Here is a 22,440-nt window from a genome sequence, read left to right on the forward strand (position 1 = left end):
ACAGGGCGCATTTAATGCCTGATGGCATTCTCTACAAGTCAACCGTTAAAGTAAGTGAATAAATACCGGTGCATTGATTTAACAAAGCAATTTTTAAATTAAATAAATATTTAGCAAGACAACAGCATTAATACATTTTAAAATAAATGAATATACAAACATATAGAATAAAACACTTACAAAAATATAAATTACAACATAAATCACATACAATGCAATACATATATAAATAATTATGCATAATACATATTAAAACATTTACAATAATCCTTACTTATATTATATTGTTTGTGGCTTATTCAATCTACTCTCTATCATCTATTACGAAATTTTGTATACGTGTTACGTCAGATAGAGAAGGACGTAGGCTACTTTTTATACCGAATAGTGCACATATCACGGTCATGCGCATAATGTCCCAGGTAGAAGCTAGTACCTTACAAGTATTGTATTATTGTACATGAGTGACAGAAATAATCGCTCTCAATCTAAATTCTATCGCCCCAGATTTATGCCGCTTCAGGCAAATTGTTCGCTATCTCCCTAGATCGGGCCCTGTCTCAACTGCAGTAACTTAATTAAATCGAAGGTTTCAGTGTTCATAGATAGATATGAATAAGGAAATGAGATCGCAGAACTTTGACTAGATGTCCTACGGGAATATCATAATTTCTACGGATATTCTCCGTACTTAGTTTCGTGATAAGAATTTCATATTTGAGTAATATGCTTAAGTAAGATTTATATATATATTATATATATAGAAACTTTATTGACTACTAAAATTGATATAAAAGCGACCTTAATACTAAATATTCTCTACAAGTATTTATTTTATCTGCCGTGTTGTCCCGGCGTAGAATGGGCCATTCTTTCTCGTGAGTGTTGTAAGAGGCGACTAAGGGAACTTTATACTCGAACTCGCCTACTAAGCGTACTGGAAAAATCCCCAATAGGGGGAAGCCTATGAGTATACTTTATTTGCAATATACAATATAGGGGAAAAAAAAAACAAGACAATAAATATAATTGTACAATTACATTTACAAGATACAATTTTATAAGTACAGCAAGGCGGTCTTATTGCTGAGAGCAGTCTTTTCAAGACAACCTTATGGTAATGGACTAATTGTTCTACAAGTAGGTATTGTATAATTAAGAAAATTAACAGAATAATACATACAGTATAATAGTCAAATTAAAAAAAAAATAATAATAACCAGAGGGAGACTTTGTACAAAAGTCGATTGCTTGGGTACCTCTGTCCTATTCGTGTTTCTACCGGGAAGCAGTTGTGTTTGCATGACTGTGTTTTGGTTTAAAGTGTGGGATATGGCGTGAATTTACAAGGTACAGAGGAATAACACCTGAGTCCTCAGGAATGGCAACGCATCCGGGGTATCATGAGCGAAACAGTATACTCTGTTATGTCCATGGTACTGTTCATGTCTATAGGCGACGGTTACCACTTTCTATCAGGTGGGCAATCAGGTTGTTTGCCATTCTAAAAAAAATAAAATAAAGTGATTACCTATATATGTTCAGGAGAGGGCAGTTAACGGCTGATATGGATAGATATAGATGTTTTTTTTTTGTTATAATCCTAATTTTTATACATGACATTATTTTGAAATAACCAATAAAAATGTTATTACAATCTACGATTATATTACAAATTTGAACGTCGATCGATTTGGCTCCGACAACCAAATCTCCTTTGATCACGTTATTGGCTATTACAACGAAGCGTATATAGAAAAATGGGTTGGTTTTTATTTAAAATAAGGAAATTGCACGTCAATCATACTCATACTTAATTTTAAAAAATCACAGTTAAATATTAGATATCTACGTATATTTATTACTTATATATGTTACGAAAAGGAAAGATTAGTATTTTTTTGACGCTGCAGCACATTCCTCGACCATTAAGTTCCCTTAGTCGCCTGTTACGAAACTCACGGGGTGGATCACTAGTAAGTAAATAAAGTAATAGGCATATATATATATATATATATATATATATATATATATATATATATATTTTTAATGGATGATAATGGAATGGTAGCCCCACCCGCGCTATCGGTATACACCGGCGGGGCACCAGTGAAGAATGATAGGTGAGGATGAAGCATTATTATCTTACTATTATTATCTTACTTCCTATAGATAGCCCATCGTGACAAATTCAACAAGAATTGTTCACGATGGTTTCTAGGGGGAACCACGTGGAGGTTGACCTAATAAGGCATATTGCTAGCAATGGGGCTGTCAAACTCCATTACTAACAATCCCTTTCTCCCCCAAGTAATAGGTATAGGTTTTAGGTATAAATAACTTCCTAGAAAGTTATATGTAGTAATGGTGATTCTAAAAGTCATTTAGCTTATTTAACGACAGCTTAACCCATACCGTTTAAAGTTATGTTCCAATATTCGAAAATAAATAACTTTCGTTATATGATTCTTATAATAAATAGTAAACAAATGTATTATGAAATATGTATAAACTGTATTTAACTAGAAATAAAAAGCACTCTATCTAAAAATAACATTATTACAATAGGTACAAAAAAAGTAACAAATGAGGTCTACCTGGCAGATTTCCAAAGAACTGAGGCGGCCTTAAGTAATTACTTGTATCATAGGTACTATTAAGTTAATGGTAACAAGTATTAAGGTTTTTGGTCGCTGTCTATTTACAGGCATGACCTTTCATCTTGAGGTTAATGAACTTTATTAGAATTGACGTTTACCTCTAAGATTTACCTACGCACTTAAGATTTTAAAAATAGAATTAGCTGCTTTATCCAACCATATTTATAATAATCCACAAAATGCCAAACGCTCTTTTTGTGACAGTTTTTATTTATTAAATGGAATATATATAAAATGAAACCAATATCATATAAATCAAAAACAGTATCTTTTTAAGTGTTCTCCAAGTGAGATCTCTGTCCCACACGTTTTTCTGTTGTAGCATCTATGTTTGCATCTATAGAGATGCAATGCATGCATTTCAGTTTGATAGATGGAGGAAATGGTAGTAAAATTATAAGGTATGGGGGGAAGGTACTGTACTCTTCGGGATATGGCTACGTATGAGAGGCACCATGATCGTCACAGTGCTTTCTGTAGTACCCATATTGCTAGCCATTTCTTTCCATTAGGTGGACCGTCAGCATATTTGGCATTATAAGTCTCTTCAAAAAACTATATACCAATATTCATTTGGATAACATTTTCGGTTACACTGGTAGAAAAGTTTTTTAAAAGGTTTCGATTCCACCTAGTGTCGTCCTTCACCCTGGAAACCACTTTATTTTTATTTATTTATTCTTTATTGTACACAAAAAATTACAGGTCTACTTCTAGCGAACCCTGAGTGGAAAGGAGCATAAATTACCAACCAGGAGGAAATAGTATAGTTGTTTCTATTAAGAAATAATAAATATATTGACATATATACAAAGGAACTCATATAATTAAAATCAAAATACATATCTGTATATAATAATACATATACATATATACATAACCATCTTAATTAATTCTTTATAAGTTCATTCATCATCATCATCAATTCAGCCTTTAACTGTCCACTGCTGAGCATGGACCCCCCTTGGGGGATTTTGCCAGTAGTTATCATGCTTGGCAGGCGGATTGGCAACCGCAGTTACGCTTTAGAGATGTTTTAAGAGAGACGCTGCTGTCCATCCCTCGCCCTTTCTTACTCGCCTCTTACGACAACCGCGGAAAAGGACGGGGTGGCCTATTCTATGTCGGGACCGTACGGCAAATAGTTCATTACTATAGACCACTGACCTGCTTCATCCTCACCTATCATCCCTCACTAGTGCCCCGCCAGTGTATACCGATAGCACAGGTGGGTTTACCAGTTCATTATCATTCATTAAAGTATAATGTTAGGCAAAATAAAAGATATTGTTTTTTTTTTCTTAGTTTGATATATTTAGTTAAACTAGGTGTCTTCTCCTCTCTATTTTTTTAATGGGTGATAATGGAATGGTAACCCCACCAGCGCTATCGGTATACCCCGGCGGGGCACTAGTGAAGGATAATAAGTGAGGATGAGACAGGTCAGCTAGCCCATCGTGATGAATTTAACAAGAATTGTTCACGATGGTTTTCAGAGGGACTTACGTGGAGGTCGACCTAATAGGGCATATTGCTAGCAATGGGGCTGTCAAATTCCATTGCTAACAATGCCTTTCCCTCCTGTCCTCTCTATTTCGGACACCCGAAAAAAAAGTTATTGGTAAGTTCGAGAAGAGCGGATCGGTTAATAAAAACGTTTGCATCCATTCGTATCGGCATTATTTACAATTTTCATGAAAGGTTTGCGTAAACATTACGGTTTCGATGCCAGGCACCACTGTCACGGGTAATTTTTTATTACACACCGTATAAATAAATGGTCATGTGTGTATGTGTGAAATATTTTAGGAATTTTCCCCAACTTGTTACATATTCCTGTAGATAGACTAAGTTCGGCGTTCCTACCTGCACTCTATATTTATGGGCAATAAAGATAAGAGTTATGTAACAGCATTGCAGATACTGCAAATATAATGATTTCATATGGTAGAGAAGATACATACATCATATTGCGTCCAGTTATTGTATAGTATAAGAAAAAAATATAGAAAAATATAAAGATTATTGAAAAAAAAAAAAAACTAAATTTAGTTTTTTGTTTAGTTTTGTATATAAAATTGTTACTGTATGGGTTACGTGGTAAAAAAATAGTTTTGTAATTATATTGAGGTATCTATATTTATTAGAAAATTTCGCGCTTCTCTTTATTAAAAAAAAAAAAACGAATGATGTTTGCTCATCGTTGTTTAGTTTCATGAGTTTCATCACTGAATTTTGTTTTTCTATACTATGACTTTAAAAAATAAAAAAGAAATATATTCTGTGCTACATAAACCATACATAAAGTATCCTATATGCTAATTAAGTATATAGCCTACTCGTGTACCAAGTTTTATTCAAATCCGTTTAGTAGTTTTTGCGTGAAAGAGTAACAAACATCTATCTAGGGATTGTCACCTATTTAGGGAGCAGAGTTTCACCTATATTTAAAAATGTTTGTAACATTTATTTTTAAATAAACTTATTATTATCATTCCGTCCATCTATCTAACGTTACAAATTTTCGCATTTATTGTATTAGAATTACACCATTTTTTAAAATATGGGAATAACACTACTTTTTTCATACAAATATTTTGTAGCGCTTTACATAGTAGTAACCTAATAAAATCCTTACTAATATAAATGTGAAAGTGTTTGTTTTTTACCTTATAGCGCCTTTACGGTTTAACCAATCATTATGAAATTTGATTTACACGTACTATATGAGATGAGAAAGGATATAGGCTTATAGGTCAGTAAACGTATTCTGGTCACGCAGGCGAAGTTGCGGATAAACATTAGTCTACTATAAAATATAATGCTATATCAGTTACGATTTTTTAATTTCTATATACCTACGCACAAAAATGTATCTTGACGTATCCTATATTTAATTACTTAATAAATAAGTTTTTACCCACTTTTCACGAAGTATTTGTATGAAGACACTGTCTACAACACTTGTATATAAAAAAAATCGACGAAGTATGTAATATTTATGACACTCCTTATTCCCACATAATCGGACGTGTGACCTGACACCGTAATAAGCGTGAACGAAAAACCATAACAAAATATAAGCTAAATAATATATGAAAAATTAAATTGGCTGGATTAGCATACCGGCTTACCATAATACGCATAAAACTCATTTCACGTGACGGTTGGCTTACGTAGTAAACATGTAAGTCAGCGTTAAATATATGAAGCAGATTGCGCATATGACATTGTACATACTGTAATTACAGTTTGTGTTGTAGAAAAAAAAAATATGGCAGTGGTCTATCGCTTTATCTGAATTTCTACGGGTTTACAATAAATTAAATATATTAAGTACTAGCTTTCCATGACGTCGTCTGCGTGATCGGGATATATTCTTTTTTTTATACAACTTAGAACAGCAAACAAGCTGACGGCCCACCTGATGAAAATTGGTAACCGTCGCCTATAGACATGAGCAGTACCATGTAAATAACAGAGTATGCTGTTTCGCCTATGATATCCCCCATGCGTTGCCATTCCTGAGGACCCAGGTGTTATTCCTCTGTACCCTGTAAATTCACGCCATATCTCACCCTTCAAATCGAAACACAGCCATGCAAACAACTGCTTTACAGTTAAAACACGAATGGTACAGAGGTACCCAAGCAAACGACTTTTGTATAAAGTCTTACTCTGGTAAAATTCACTGAAAGAGATAAAAAGTAGCCTCCATATAATACATATATGTATACAAAATTTTGTAGTGATTAGTTCACCTATTAATACGCTATTAGGTAACAAACAAACTCACTTTTACATGTATACTATTAGTAAGAATTAATTGATTTGATAAATGTTTCGTCAAAATTCCAATTTTTTCTTCCCTAAAAATCTTTATTCTACTATTAACGTTGAACTTAGACAGTTATATAAGGCGCTATAAGCTAACAAACTTACATTCACATTTTAATATTAATAAAGTTAGGTATTTCATCACATCAGTTGTTAACTGTCCTCTGATGAACATAGACCTCTCCCATTAACGAGGGTTTTGCGAGTAGTTTCTACGCTTGACAGGCAAGTTACCAATCACCGTTTAGGTTTTGATGATATTTTCAAAGGGTCCTTGTTGCTTCTTGTCCATTTAGTTCCCTTAATCGCCTCTTACAACGTCCACGGGAAAGGAACAGATGGACCATTCTATGTCGGAACCATACGACATACCCTGGCGTGGTTATCGACTACAGGACGATAAATGAGAATGTAAAGGTAGGTCGGTTAGCCCATCGTAACGAATACACCTGGAATATTTCAATGGAAGTATTCATGATCATGATGAATTAAAAAAATAATTTAAAAAGAACATTTTAAACAAAAAATTTAATTGAAATGGAAGAATTTAAAGGCACGGAGAGGTCAACCTGACAGGGTTGCTAGCATTATTAACAATCCTTTCTTCCTACCCAGCAGTTAGCTATATAGATTAATATATATAATAATCCAATAATAATAATCCAATAATAATAATCCATGGTGAGATATCATCTAAAAATATATTCAGATCTATTACGTCTCTTAAATTTGATGGAGAAAAAAATATTAAAAATAAAGCTTCATCGAATGAACAGTAAAGAAGCATTTATTTGAGTTTAATCTCAAATATATTTCTTGTTCGTGCAGATAACGAATGTTGAAAGAAAATAATGTGATCAGTCAAATGTACAGTAAAAAAATGTCGTTATTTTTTTGATCAAAAGAAAAAAGTGTCGGATGTACGTATTTTTAACGACTTGAAAAAAGGAGAAGGTTCTATGTTCGACTGTATATTTTTCTATGTATGTCCCCCAATTTCTTCGCCAATTATGGACCAATTTATATTTACATAGAAGATATTTTCATATAAACACTTTGTACAACAAAAAAAATGCCTCTGAAACCATATGACGGATTGGATTCCATCCCCTTTCGTTAATTTTTTTTCTTCTTTCAGTATCAAAAGGTATAAGTTACGTAATTAAATATATAATATTTTTTTTGGATTAGCTATTTGCTAAGTATATAAATACAATAACTATATGAACAGTAAAGTTACATTAACACAATAATATATGATTAGTTTTTTTTTTGCAAATTTTTCATTTCTAATGTATATTTGTAAACATCATAACGAAAATTGTTTAATACAATATCAATAATTTTATTTTAGCTGTTAACTGATGAACAAAACCTTCCCCATAAGGGGAGTTTTGCTAGTAGTTGCTACGCTTGGCAAACGGGTTGGCAATTGCAATTAGGATTTTAGAGATGTTTTAGGAGAGAAGCTGATGCCCATTTCTTTATCATTAAGTTCTTTAATCGTCTCTTATGACACCCACGGGGAAGAAAGGTGGCTAATACTATGCCGGGACCACACGGACGTCAATAAGATCAATATTCTTATACAATTTTCCTATATTCAATTTAAATTGAATTAAAAAATTAAATCTTCCAATTTCCTTCTTCAATTGAATTTTCAATTTTTCTATTTCCAGGAGCGTCTAAGCACCGAAGAGATCACTCGACTGAGTGACGTGAGGAACCTCGTCAACCAACTGTACGAAGCTCTCAATGTCCGAGAGCACCAGATTCGTAAAGAGAGAGATCTACGTGCCCAACTGGAGAAGCTGACCACCGAATTACAACCGCTTGAAGAGGTGAAAAGTGTACATTTTTAGTTTAGGACTTGTTTATCGTAGCTTAACCCACGCGACAGTCGTTGCGGTAGGAATTTCGTTAAACTCCATCTTAGTTTCGTTTCGTTATTATAATTTCAGTCATTTATTGTCCACTGCTATTGTTTTATAGCTATTTTCTTACTATCTATCTATCTATCCCATTTAAGAGCTGCGCTATTGTCGGTGGAGCTCTTGCCACTCACTATGATTTTCAGCGAGTCTTTTCGCCTCTTGATATGATACGACACCAACTCCTTCCTTGATCTGCCTGATGTAACTATGTCTCGATCTCCCTCCACCCCTTCTTCCTTCTATTTTACCTTCTATTATAAGTTCGCCGTGTCGTATCAAGTGTCCCAACATTTTTCCCCTTCTATCCTCAATAGTTCTAATAATTTGTCTTTTTTCCTTAACCCTAAGCAGGACCTCCTCATTGCTAATTCGATCCCTCCAGCAAATTTTCTCCATCCTTCTCCAGCACCACATCTCAAAGGCTCTAAGTTTATCCATTTTCTTACTATGGTACGCAATATTTTGCAAATCTATATTAATATTATAAAGAGAAAACATTTGTTTGTTTGTAATGGATAAATTAATAATTACTAAATACTCAATCGATTTTAATTTTATTTTTTCACTTATAAAAAGCTATATTGACAGCGAGTAACTGGCATATATTATTTTCAAAAAACTAGAGAACCGAAAATTACAAAGTATTAAAAATTTTCCTACTACAATTAATTTAAATTACTAATTAATAGTTCTTTTCGTTCGTATTTATCCATGGGAAGTCGGGCCGGATTGCTAGTAATTAATAAACATTTTGGTGTCTACGTTGAATTTATTTTGTAACTCTCAGTGCTCTTAACTCGGTAACAAACAACCCTCAATGCAGTAGTGACCATTGTTGATTAACGAGGCTGTTGAGCGCTTTCATTCTTTCTTTTGAAGTGTATCGTTATAGTAAAGGGTGGGAAGTAAATGGATATAGCATGGATGGGTCGTTTGAAGTAATAGAGTTTGTGCTGAATAAAATATCTAACTGTTTTCACTCACCTGTGGGATGAAGGAACTGACCTACGATGCAACGAATCAAAAATAATTACTAAAATTAAAGTTCTAGAAAAGATGTAGCTATATTTGGTCATATCGTTAGTGAAAAGCAGCGTTATTTGAGAAAAGTGTAGATTGTAAGAAGTACATGTGATAAAGAACGAAACAAAGATTTTTCTATGGTTTGTTTATTAAAAAAAAAACGGATGAAAGAATTGTGTAAGTAATAATAATGATTGAAGATTTTTTTATGGGTGAAAATGTAACAGGAACCTCGCTTACGCTATCGGTATACGCTGGCGAGGCATCAATGAGAGATGATAGGTAAGGATAGAAGCAGGTCTGTTAGCCTATTGTGATGAATTCGACAGGGATGATTTCCAGGGGGAACCACGTAAAGGTCGGCTTGATAGGGTATTTTGTTAATAATGAAGTTCTTAGATTTCATTTTCATCAGTCCTACTTTACCCCGGTTAAAGATTGTATATATTGTGGTTATCCCAATACTCAGACGGACTTTAACAATAGTGTTGCCAGTTGGATATTTTTTTCGCATTTTTGTGTAAAAAATTTTATATTCGCAAAATTTTGGGGAAAAATGAGATGGGCTTGGAGAAATTTGAAAACTTTTTTATAGTTTTTGTATTTCGTATGAAACTTGTGGTTACATGGCAAGTGAAGGAAAGTAAAAATTAACACAATAATGTGGTTGTGTAAGAGTGGAAAAATCTTATCGACTAGAATAAAAAAATATTTGACATTTGGGTTAAAATCAAAATTAGCAATTGGCAGCCCTGTTTGTCTATCAACTAAATAAACGAAGGGCTGAATAATAATAATAATAAAAAACAATAGTATAGTTAACTTTTGAAATTTATATTTTTGGTAGAAGCGCATGTCGCTTGAAGTGGAAACGAGCCGGAAGACTTCAGCTCTGACGTGGGTGGGGCTCGGCCTGATGGGAGTGCAGTTCGGCGTGCTCGCCAGGCTCACCTGGTGGGAGTACTCTTGGGACATTATGGAGCCTGTCACGTACTTCGTCACCTACGGTACCGCGATGGCCGCCTATGCTTACTTTGTGTTGACTAAGCAGGTAAGTTTTATGATCTTTTCCATTGCTCTGTTAAATGCTTGTATATTTTATTTATATTTATTATTATTTTTTATACTTTATTTTTGTTCTTATTGCTAAAGTAGTAAAGAGATATCCAATAATATAAATAAACATATCTAAAACAAACAATGTCCTACCAAGATTCCAATTAGAATGTTGCATTTATGCAGAGATTTTAATGTTATAGAACTGTATTGAATTTTTTTATAGTATCAAGTCAAATAATAAGTGCTCCTTTTAAAGAGTCCAAATAATCCAAAATGTGTATATAAAGATCTTATCTACCTTCTTTAGATATCTCCTTCCTGTCGTACTCTGAACTGATTACTCACATAAAGTTTTATCTATTTTTCCTACTCACGGAAAAAGAGGAATTAATGGATGTCAATAATTTACAGACATGTTCAAAAACTTCTAATTTGGATTCAGCTAATATAAATTGAATAAGACAGTCAGCACAGCAAATCAGTGCACCGCCATTTGCTCTCTCTGTTTAGCGGAACGGTTGATAGGTAAAGAATGCCATCAGGCATTAAGTCTGCCTTGTATACTATATATATTTTAATGTGTACAAAAGTATAAATAAATATATGCAACTTAGAGTGGCAAACAAGCTGATGAAAAGTGGTAACCGTCGCCTATAGACATGAGCAGTACCATGGACATAGCAGAGTATGACGTTTCGCCCATGATACTTAAAGTAAATAAAAATATGCTATAGTTCTGAATTATTTTTAAATAATTAAAAAGCAAATTAATTTGCCCACATTCATTACTAATAATTTTTCATTACAAAATGTTTCAGGAGTACATACTGCCAGATGTGAAAGATAGACAGCATTTGCTGACGTTGCATAAAAAAGCTAAGAAGATCGGCCTGGATATTAATCATTACAATCACCTAAAAGACGAGGTAAATACATATTTATATTTCACTTATGTTTTTTTTAATACCGCTAGTGCTATTAATAATAATAATAATAATAATAAAGTCCACTTTGGTTTTGCCTGTCCCTGAATCCACTCAGTACTTTACTGGAGAATTCGGGGACTGGATTTCAGTATCGGAGAGGAGGTACACGAGTGTCTCACCTTCTGTACATGGATGACTTGAAACTGCTAGCTCCGAGCATCGAACGCCTGACGGAGCTGCTAAATATCGTAAACGATTATAGCAGCTCTATTAGGATGGCGCTCGGAATAGACAAGTGCGCGGTCCTCCATGTGCAGAGGGGACGGGTCACTCAAACTGAAGGGATCGCCACAGATCCCTCTAATATTAAAACCCTCTCCGAGGCTGAAACATACCGGTATCTGGGCATGTCACAAAACATCGGTGTGAAGGAGACGGATATGAAACAGTCAGTCCGCGAGGAATTTTTTGCGCGCCTTACAAGAGTACTGAAAAGTTCTTTGTCGGGCGCCAATAAAATCCGAGCTTATAACGGCTGGGTCATACCCGTACTCCTTTATACTTTTGGCGTGCTCAGATGGTCTCAAACCGAACTCGAAGCCCTGGATCGGAAAGTCCGCACAACTATGACCCTCCATAGAATGCATCACCCGAAATCGTCAGTCATGAGGCTGTATATCCCGCGGAAAGCTGGTGGTCGAGGCTTGTTAAGCGTTAAGACCATGCACAACCGCGAGATTGACAGCCTCAGGACATATTTTCTGGAGAAAAGAGACGAGGGTTTGCATAGAGAGGTCATAGAATGTGACAAAGGATTCACCCCTCTTTCTCTGGCTAAAGAGGACTGGCGAAAACCCGAAGTTTTGGGTACCTCTCAGCGGGAGGCTGTATGGAAAGAGAAGGAGTTGCACGGAAGGTTCTTCAAAGCCCTTCACGGGCCGTACGTAAACACGAAGACCTCCGTGCACTGGCTACAGTTCGGTGATCTCTTCGGAGAGACCGAGGGTTTTGTCTGTGCAATACAGGATCAGGTGGTTAAGACGAACAATTACCGAAAGCACATTCTGAAGGATGGCACTGAGGACATCTGTCGAGCATGTCGCCATCCCGGAGAGTCACTCAGACATGTGCTTTCGGGTTGTTCAGCTCTTGCCAACACTGAGTACTTGCACAGACACAACCAGGTAGCCAAAATACTCCATCAAGAGCTAGCTCTGAAGTACGGCCTCGCGAATGAGAGGTTGCCGTACTATAAGTATGAGTCCCAGCCGGTCTTCGAAAGCGACAGCGTAAGGCTCTACTGGGACCGATCCATCATCACGGACAGGACCGTTCTTGCGAACAAACCTGATATCGTGGTGATGGATCGGGCACTCTCGAGGGTGTTTTTGGTGGATGTCACCATACCGCATGACGAGAACCTCGTGAAAGCCGAAACCGAGAAGAAGAGAAAATATCTCGACCTGGCTCACGAGGTGACCGAAATGTGGGGGGTGACATCTACCGAAATCATCCCAATCGTTATGTCGGTGAACGGTCTTATCCCAACCAGTCTCGAACAACATCTCAGACGGTTGGGATTCAGAGGCGGTTCACTTCCGGGAAAGATGCAGAAAGCGGTGCTCTTAGATTCTGCCCGCATTGTACGCCGGTTTCTCTCCCTGGGGCCCTGAACCCCAGCCGACTGTGCTTCTGCCGGGGGTTAGTTGCCATCTCCTCTCCTTAAGAGGGGAGATGAGAATTTTAGTGAAATTTAAAAAATAATAATAATAATTTATTAATTTATTTATTTATTTATTAATTTATTTATTTGCTAGAAATGTGGTAATAATAATGGTCTTAAATATAATAGATCTACACATTTCGCCTTATCTAAAGGCATGCAAATTTAGTATTATAATTTAGTGGCTTACGTATATTAATAGCCTAGTAGGATCAATCCATAAATATTGGCAGCCGCACACATACTAGTGGTAGCAGACTAAACAAATACAAATACAAACTAAACAAAAACAAATACTAAGTGTTGAAATATCATCAAATCCCACCGAGCGAGTATTTTTCAAGGACTTTATTACTTTTATTATTTCATCTTCACTGCAAGGTATTATAAATATGGATGAACATAAATTTTTTATACTTTTATGTTGATTATAACTTTTTGATGTATTTATACCAGTGATAGAGATAAAGTAGTCGTTGAACGCATTAGCAATTTCTTGAGGGTTGTTTATTTTTTTATTTTCGACCTCAATGCATCTTATGTCTTGTCTGTTTATAATATTACATTCCTTTCTATTTATTACATCCCAAGTAGCCTTGCATTTATTCCTTGAATATTTAATAAATCTACTGTTATTTATTCTTTTTGAACAATTAATACATTTGTTTAACATTTTTGCATATTTTAAATATTGTTTTTTATTGTAGCCTTTATTTTTTTTATAAATATTATATCTGAGTTTTCTTTTATATATACATGATAGTTTTATTCCCTTTGTGATCCATTTTACTTTATTACTTCTTTCCTTTATTTTGACTCTTTGTATTGGAAAGCAAAGATTATACATTAAACAGAACATGTCATGAAATAAATCAAATGCATTATTTATGTTTGTTTCACTTAACACTTCTATCCAAGATAAACTACTTAAGACATCTATGAATTTTCGTATATTGTCTTCATTAAAGTCTCTTTTAATTATATAATGATAACGTAGTATAGGTTTTTGAATATGTAATTTAAATGTCAAAGTTTGACCCGTATTATGATCTGACAAGAAAAGTTCATGAACCCTACCTTCAGCTGATGAAATATTGCTAAAAATGTGATCTATGCACGTGTTATGTCTTGTAGGGTTATTTATATGCATTTCTAAATTATAATTAAGAAGAACTTCCTTTAAATAGCAAGAATTTTTGTCATTTATAAGAGTATTAATATTAATATCCCCTGCAATAATAATTTTTTTGTTTCTTCTAAAAGATATTTTGTGTAATATATTTTCAAAATTTTCAAAAAATACATTATTATTAGTACCAGGTATTTTGTATATACAGATAACAATGCAGTTCCATAATGGTATTTCTACTCCACAACATTCAAAATATTTTTCAATTGAGAGATCATTAAGAAATGGAATGTGTTTATATTCTATATATCTTTTTTAAAGGATACATACCCCACCGCGTTTTTCATTTAATCGAGAAAAAGAAGTAGCCAATTTAAAATTATTTAAGACAATATTATTTTCATCTCCATTTCTAACAAAAGTTTCCGATAAGCAAACAATATCAGGGAATATATCCTTTTCCTTTAATTCATTTAAACACAACTCTAACATGTCTAGTTTATTTATAAGTCCTGCTATATTCTGATGGAACAATGTTAATGTAGTTGGATCTTTTTTATTATTTACGAAAAAGCTCATTTCCTTCATTTTTCGGAGGAAAATAATTGTTACCATTTTTTAGATTATTCTCATATATTGAGCTATGTTTACTTACACTAGGAAAGTAGTAAGGTATAGTACCTTTATGGGGCTTTTTAAAATCGTTAGAGCTGGCTTTTTCAGGTAATATACGACTTTTTATTTTATTATAGCATAAATAGTGTTTTTCGTAAAATTCGAAATCAACAATAACATTAAGTTTTAAACACAGTTCCGAAAGGAATTTTCTTTTGCCACCCTTATTGTCTACTTTTAGAAACTGACAATTTTGAAAATTTCTACATACATTTGAAATAAGTGTGTTTAACATATATTCATTTAAAAACTTGCTACTATTTATTCCCAATACAATTATCTTTATATTCTTAAACCTTGTCAATAAATTTACAAATTCAATCATTACTTTTGTCGGATTCTTGTCATTTTCTCCGGCACATAAAATAATATAATTGTCTTTTGAATCTTCGATCTGATAACATTCTTAAATTATATCTTGACATAAAGCATTTGGCTTTATAATAGAATAAATTTGATATTTTTGGTAACCAGATTCCAATCTTGAATAAATAAGTTTTGATGCTAGACCTGTACATTGCTGCGAACCAGTTATTAACATTTTGGGAATATTTGTTTGATTAGTAAAATCACTTTTTTTCCAAGAATTTATGTTCTCTTTGTCGTCTGTATTTTGTGGTATACTCGTTGTTTTCTGTAATATTGTCTTCTTATTAGGTTGAGAATTGTCGTCTGAATTACGGTTTGAGTCAATATTTTCTATGTCAGTCTGGTTTTCTGTATTAATTGATAATTCAAAATCTGGATGTTCTATTTCATTATAACTATGATTTTTTAAATCAAAAAGTCTTTTCTTTTGTAATTTGACTGTTTCATCTTTCTTAACATCCCCTCTTTTCTTTTTAATACTCGATGAACTCGAGTATATTTTTGTGAGGTGTGTAATTTTATAATTTTGTTTTGACAATTGTTTTTTCAAAGTACTATTTTCTATTAACAAATCATCTATTTCGGCTTTTGCAGTTTCTAACTGGGTTTTAAGATTATTTATTTCTATTTTTAGGTCGTCTACGATGTCATCACGAGTAGATAAATCAGGCAGACTTTTTATTGAATAAATAGATTCTGTTGACTCAGATGTAGAACTTTCTGATAAACTCGATACAATTCTTTTAGTAGGCCTCATTGTAATATAATTCGTCTGATCCATTTGTCTATAGTACAGATTCGCTAACTTAATTTTTTTTACATACAAAAAGTGAATTTCGTTGGCAGGAACCGATCGCAGACACTTACGTAAGAGTCATTCAAACCGTGCTTGAAACCAGTGTACCACAATCGCAGTTACTTGTTGATTCGAATTTATGGATTATATGTTAACTGAACTTAGATTTTGTTCGTTAAAATTTTCATAAATTTCTATTAATACCCACATTCAATTTCTGTAACTTTTAGTGAACCACAATTTATGTTTAATATATTATGCAGTCTATATCACCTATATTTTGTAAACCTTGGCTTATTATTTTATTAAGAAGTAAGTCGCACTCACTTTATTCTGATATTTGTTACTTATAAATGAAAAAAAAAAAAAAAAACTGTTTCACTTCATGAGTTTGTTGGTCAAATTTAATTGTCTTTATAATTATGTATTACTTGTATATTATATTAAAATAACACTGTCACTAAATATTTACACTACTTTCTACGATTTAAATAAATTATAACGATTAATACTGTCCCAAATTAAATTAAAATAATAAAATATGTTAGAGCTGATATGCACTTCATGACAGCTGTGATGAGTATTGGTATATACTGGTAGGGTATCATTGTGGGATGATTTGGTGAGGATGAAAGCAAGTTAATTGACCCATCGTGACGAACTCATCAAGAATTAACCAGGGGGCTCCAGGTTGACCTTATAGGGTAGTTGCTAGTAGTTAGGCCGTTAGTCCCTATTACTAAAAACCTTTTTTTCCCCCTCAGCACATATAAACCTATATTTAAGAACTTAATATGATTCTCGCTAAGGATCATTAGTAAAAGACTCAATAAAATATACCACTACTACTACCCTGGTTCCACTTTAAACCGCATAAATCTTTTTACCTTTTATTTTTACATTTACATACTTTTTACTTTTACAAAATGATGTTCGTTGTGTAGATAGTTTACTCGTGTTTTTCATTTAACCCAATAATACCAGAGACTGTCTCCCTTTAATCATTTCTGTCATTTACTGTGCACTGTTGAACTATTTAGTGCCATTCCTTACGCAGTTCTTGATTTGCTTGCATCTATCGAGATTATAGGCGTATAGCGGGGGGGGGGGGTCTGAGCTATTCCTGCCGCATAATTACTGTGTGCCTGACTTACAGACTTTCCAGTTCAGCGCACGTCTGAGAAATGATATACGCATCATTTTTAAGGGACCAGCCTCCTCCCCTTCAAATAATTTTAAATATGTGCTCAAGATTATATTGCTCGTTAAAATTCTGAGTCCTGTCTGTAAAATCATCCTCATACAGTTGCCTTGCAGTAAAAGTTTGTAAAGATATTTATTTATAACACTTACCTTATACTTATACTTTAACCATAAAAGCTGCTCAGGTTCCAATTAGTGTTATAACATTTCAGGTAGATAAACTACAGAAGGATCTTGCCCGCCTCCGGGATCCGCTTCAGATCCACCTACCGTTAACCAACGTCGACAAGGCGGGTGACAGCAAGCGCTCCCCACTTACCAAAATCAAGGACATGCTCGAGGAAACCAGTAAGAAAATGAAGATCACGTAATATTGGTCGTTGTCGCGTCGCGGCCTCGCAAACAAGGCCGAGTAGACGCATTGGTTGTTAGTTATAAAAACGCTTGTTATTAACGACAGATGTTGCATACTTTTTTTTAATCGCCACTCGAAATTATACCTTGTTTTCATCGTCATAAGTACTATAATCACGCCTAGTGATTAGATAGATTTTGGTTTCGTATTCTGAAGAATTGATATTTTAAATAAAGGCTTTAGTTGGCTAAAGAGAGCAGGTTTCTGTTCTCTCACTCTTACTAATAGGCTTGTCCTATTCTTTTCTAAAGATTGCATATTAATTGTGAGTTTGTAACCGATTTTGAATAGTATATATAAGTATGAGTGTAATAAAATATCATTCTTCAGATGCTAGAGTAGTTAGGCCCAGTTGTTCATAGGGTAATACTACAAAAAAAAAACTAGACTGATGGTCGAAGTTTGTTAATAACTTAGTATTGAACGTGTTTCGTAAGTTTTTACTACCAACTCTACGTTCTTCCTTGATGTACGTGGCGCTTTGAAAACTTTAACCATCGTTAGAAATTAGTCACGTTATTTAGTATAATAATAAATTATTACTAAAAATGTGAGAGAGAATAAATTATAATATTGCTTCTTATAATTTTACTATTGAATCAATATATATTAGTATAGTAGTTCTAAAATATAAAATATGCGGTATCAACTTAATTTCATACAATACCGGGGCTATACTATATACTATAATATAGTACAAGTAAAATTGTGCCTATCTTTCTGCCGAGATAGCAATTAGTCCATACAGAAAATTAATTCCTATTTCTTCTATTCCTATTTAATAGAAAAGAAAACCATCGGAGTCTAGATAAGTATACGGAGAAGTGACAAAGTAAATTATGATAAGTACTTATTTTGAATTCGTAACCCCAAATTTGATACTTGCCTAATTTACGGGGAAAGAAAGAACATGCGTGTTCTTTTTTTGAAGGATGGAGGTGTCATACCCACCTGTGCTAACACAGTAGGGAGGGGGGAGGGGGGATGATGGATGACGAAACAATGAAGTCAAATCAATTAGACTTTCATAGTGCACTCCAAAGGAGTTAACCTGACAGACTTACTACATACTTCCTAGAGCGATTCCTAAAGTGGGTTCCGCGGTACTTAGGGGTTCCATACCGAAAGTCACTAGGGTTCCGCGAAATTATTTATACAGTGAAACAATAATAAAAGCTTTCGTTCTTGTTTAAATTATCGTTTTTTTTTTTATTAGTTTATTATTTTGATTATTTTGGTAGTAATCATTTGATATGGGGTTTTATAAAATAAGAGAGGTATTCGGTGGGCGTTCCTTTATCTTAAAAGTTTAGGAGCCCCTGTCCTAGAGCACGTGTTGCCATACTATCATAGATCTCAACCCTTCCATCTCCCGCGTTTAGAAATCCCATAAAAGCACCGCGCTCAAAATTGTCAAATTCATCTTTATTCAAATAGACTTATTTAAAAGCACTTTTCACTTTGTCATTTTTAATGAATTTACAACAGGGTTCGTAATGTTGTTATCTGTTAAAATAACCGACAAGAAACTCAATAGTTACTCTTCTATGTAATCAGGTTATTTCTAAATTCATCTTTTTGGAAGGGTCATTGACATTTGTACAAAAATATTAATCATTGTAAAAAATATTAACTTATCAATAAGTTCCATTATATTATAACAGATTCTTTCATTAATCAATTCTTTTGCCACTTCTCCTTCTACTTGTATCTTGCAATTTTCATACAGCCCCATTAACACTTTGAAGTCTTTTATATATATGTTACCATCATGTCAGCCGTTAACTTTCCACTGCAGGACATAGGTTTTTCCCTACTGGAGACCTCAATTAGTAGTTACCACTCTTGGCAGATGAATTGGCAATCACAGTTAAGCTTTGGTGATGTTTTAAGAGGGACGCTGCTGACAATCCCTCGACAATTAAGTTCCCTTAGTCACCTGTTACAACATCCACGGGAAAAGAAGGGATGGCCCATTCTATGCCGGGACCACGCGGCGCATACACTATATTTTATTACAATGAAAATCTCTCAATGGTAAATGTTTTCTTATGACCAGCGTACGTATAGAATTTTTCCCCTTGTTTGAGATCTGATCTCACTGTAGTGAAAACTTCATGAAATTATGTTCAAGGCTTACGTAGTGATTGTAGCTAAAGTACTAGTAATATATACAATGAAAAAAGATTTCCTTTACATTAATTTATTTAGAAAATTTTAATATTTAGTTACAAACAACTAGGTTTTTTTTTAAATTGTGCTCAGTAATGTTGTTTCCTATTTTTATTAATTTTAAATCTAACATGTAAAAGTGTGTGTGTGTTTTTTTTTTAATAAAAATGCAATATCTATAGCTGTGCCAATAATGTAGCGAATAAACATGCAAAACTCCTGTAAATTGAATATTTTTAAATAATAAACATTTTTCTTGGCTGATTGCATACGAAGCTACTATTTTTTTAATGGATGATAATGAAATTGTAAAGTCACCTGTGCTAACGGTATACGTTGGCGGGACACCTTATGAAGGATGATAGGTGAGAATGAAATGCAGGTCAGTTAGCCCATCCTGATGAATATACCTCGAATTCAGCACGATAACTTTCAGAGGGGACCACAGGCACTGGTAGTCCGCATTACTAAAAATCATTTCCCCCATGCGGGGTTACTATCACCCGTGCATTTAGTCGCTTAAATATTGATGTTATGAGTATTTAAAAAACCTAGTAAAGTATCTAAAAAGTATTTTTAAAGACGTGATCGATAATTGCTTCTCAAATATAAAATGGTGTTGAAGCGATTATTTCCTCGAGACAGAGTAGCCTGTATGTAATCAGCCTAATTTATTTATGCCGAAAAGCAACTAACACATTTAGTTGTAAATGTATGAAATCTAGTCTTTTTATTAAGTAACTCTCCCATTTTGCTTGAAAATATAATAACTATCATAATTATTCAATTCAAATCCGATTGGATATTATGAGCATACCCAGGTACATTTAAAATTAAAACTTTTTCAAACGTAATACAGTTCATTTTAGCAAAATCACTGCAGCGATTAAGGATGTGAACGCAAAACTAGTGTATGCTCTATACCTCATCAGTCGGATCTTATGAAATGCTTAAGGAATATTGTTTGCAAATACGACAGTTCTGCTCTTGCCATTATGTGATTATTTTATCCATTTTAGACTGAATATTAGGGACTATTAACTTTATATAGTGATAAAATTGTTTTAAATTAGTAGAACATTTGCTGCCATTAATATACGTATAAAAAATAACAAAGCTTAAAGCTTATATTATTGCCTGTAGGTATTGCTTGCACTAATTTATAATTTTATAATTACACCTTTCACACGATTTTGTCTGTTCACAGAGTACTAACAGAGACTGTCATTATTTTTTTTCAACGTTCAATTATTTGGTGTCCAGATGAATATATAAGACTCTAAATAAGGCATGAAGAAGATCTGATCAATTCATTGCCGACTGCCTATTTTTGAGACCTAAAGTGCATGATAGCGTAATAACTCTGGCTTAATTAATGTCCTGTCCTAGTGATTTTAGACGTTTACCATATTTCCTGCAGCATAAGGTTTCTTTTTATGTATATTTATCTGTGAAGTGACAGCTCTAATGTTGCAAGCATCCATAGACTATGGCAACTGTCTACTACCAGAAAGACCGTGCTACAATTATGAAATGCTTTCATGATACGTAACATTGCTCTTAATTAAATGTAATTATACTTCATATATCTTAGAACATCTATTTATTGATTTTAAATATCAACATTATTTAATTTGCCATCAAATCCAAAGACTAAGAATAGACTGATGGAATATTGTGTACAAAAAGAACTGAAATCACATGAATGAAGAATGTCGTGTCTGCAAACATTATATTGTTTCATTTTGTAAATTAGTTATGAAAAACGAATTTTAAATATCGCTATAATATATTTGAATTTACGTAATAAAACATTTGGATAATGCTAAAAAAAGTAGTATGATGTTGGTGGTATTTAAAAAAAAATACGAATTTAAATTGAAAATATCTAATTTAGCCCGATTTGTTAAATTTTATTTCATAATGATTTAAACACAAAAAGATTGCCAATGATTCAAAGGGCAATATTATGTATGTAGATAGATAAAAAATTAAATACCTACCAAAAATTCTATATATTTTGCCACTTCAAAAATTATACAAGAAAAGAATAATAGTAGAAAACAATTCGAATATTATGGCAACACTAGACCGTACTAATATATTGTTTTTAGCACCTTTAGTATTAAGAAAGTCAAAATGTTAGATGTTATTTCAAAATAATATCTCAAACTATACATAGTTACCTACTTTAAAAAGACAATGTATATGTTTTCTTAGCCAAATATTTAACAATATCTAGTATAGTTTGAGTTTATGTATTATATATAATAGGTTTTATTTGAAATCTCATCTCTTTCTTAAGTAAACTTAAAACACTATTATTTTGTAGACGCACAAAAATAAAATTGGTGCTTTTACTGTTTTCGAATAATGTTTATTTTAGATTAGTAGATATATTTTAATAGGGTGCAAGTTTTGAATACTTGATTAAATCAATTTTGCAATTGTGTAATTTTTTGTAGATATTATGTTGCAATTTGTTTCTTATTAAACTTTTATTTATAAGCTCGTATTTT

The 22,440-nt window shown here is 33.3% G+C and overlaps 1 protein-coding gene across 1 annotated transcript in view; it reads left to right on the forward strand.

The window, feature by feature from the left end:
* The window catches only part of LOC113511901 (calcium uniporter protein, mitochondrial), a 211,368-nt gene extending 191,288 nt beyond the window's left edge, over positions 1-20,080 (forward strand). The window contains exons 5-8 of the mRNA XM_026895626.3: positions 8,177-8,338; positions 10,302-10,505; positions 11,332-11,439; positions 17,547-20,080. Of these exons, the coding sequence (XP_026751427.2) occupies positions 8,177-8,338; positions 10,302-10,505; positions 11,332-11,439; positions 17,547-17,705 (633 nt within the window). The 3' untranslated portion in view covers positions 17,706-20,080. The remainder of the gene's footprint in view (positions 1-8,176; positions 8,339-10,301; positions 10,506-11,331; positions 11,440-17,546) is intronic.
* The last annotated feature ends 2,360 nt before the right edge of the window (positions 20,081-22,440 follow it).

The sequence above is a fragment of the Galleria mellonella genome, unplaced genomic scaffold (assembly GCF_026898425.1).
Source record: "Galleria mellonella isolate WM207_F2 unplaced genomic scaffold, CSIRO_AGI_GalMel_v1 utg213, whole genome shotgun sequence".
In the NCBI taxonomy this organism is placed as follows: Eukaryota; Metazoa; Arthropoda; class Insecta; order Lepidoptera; family Pyralidae; genus Galleria; species Galleria mellonella.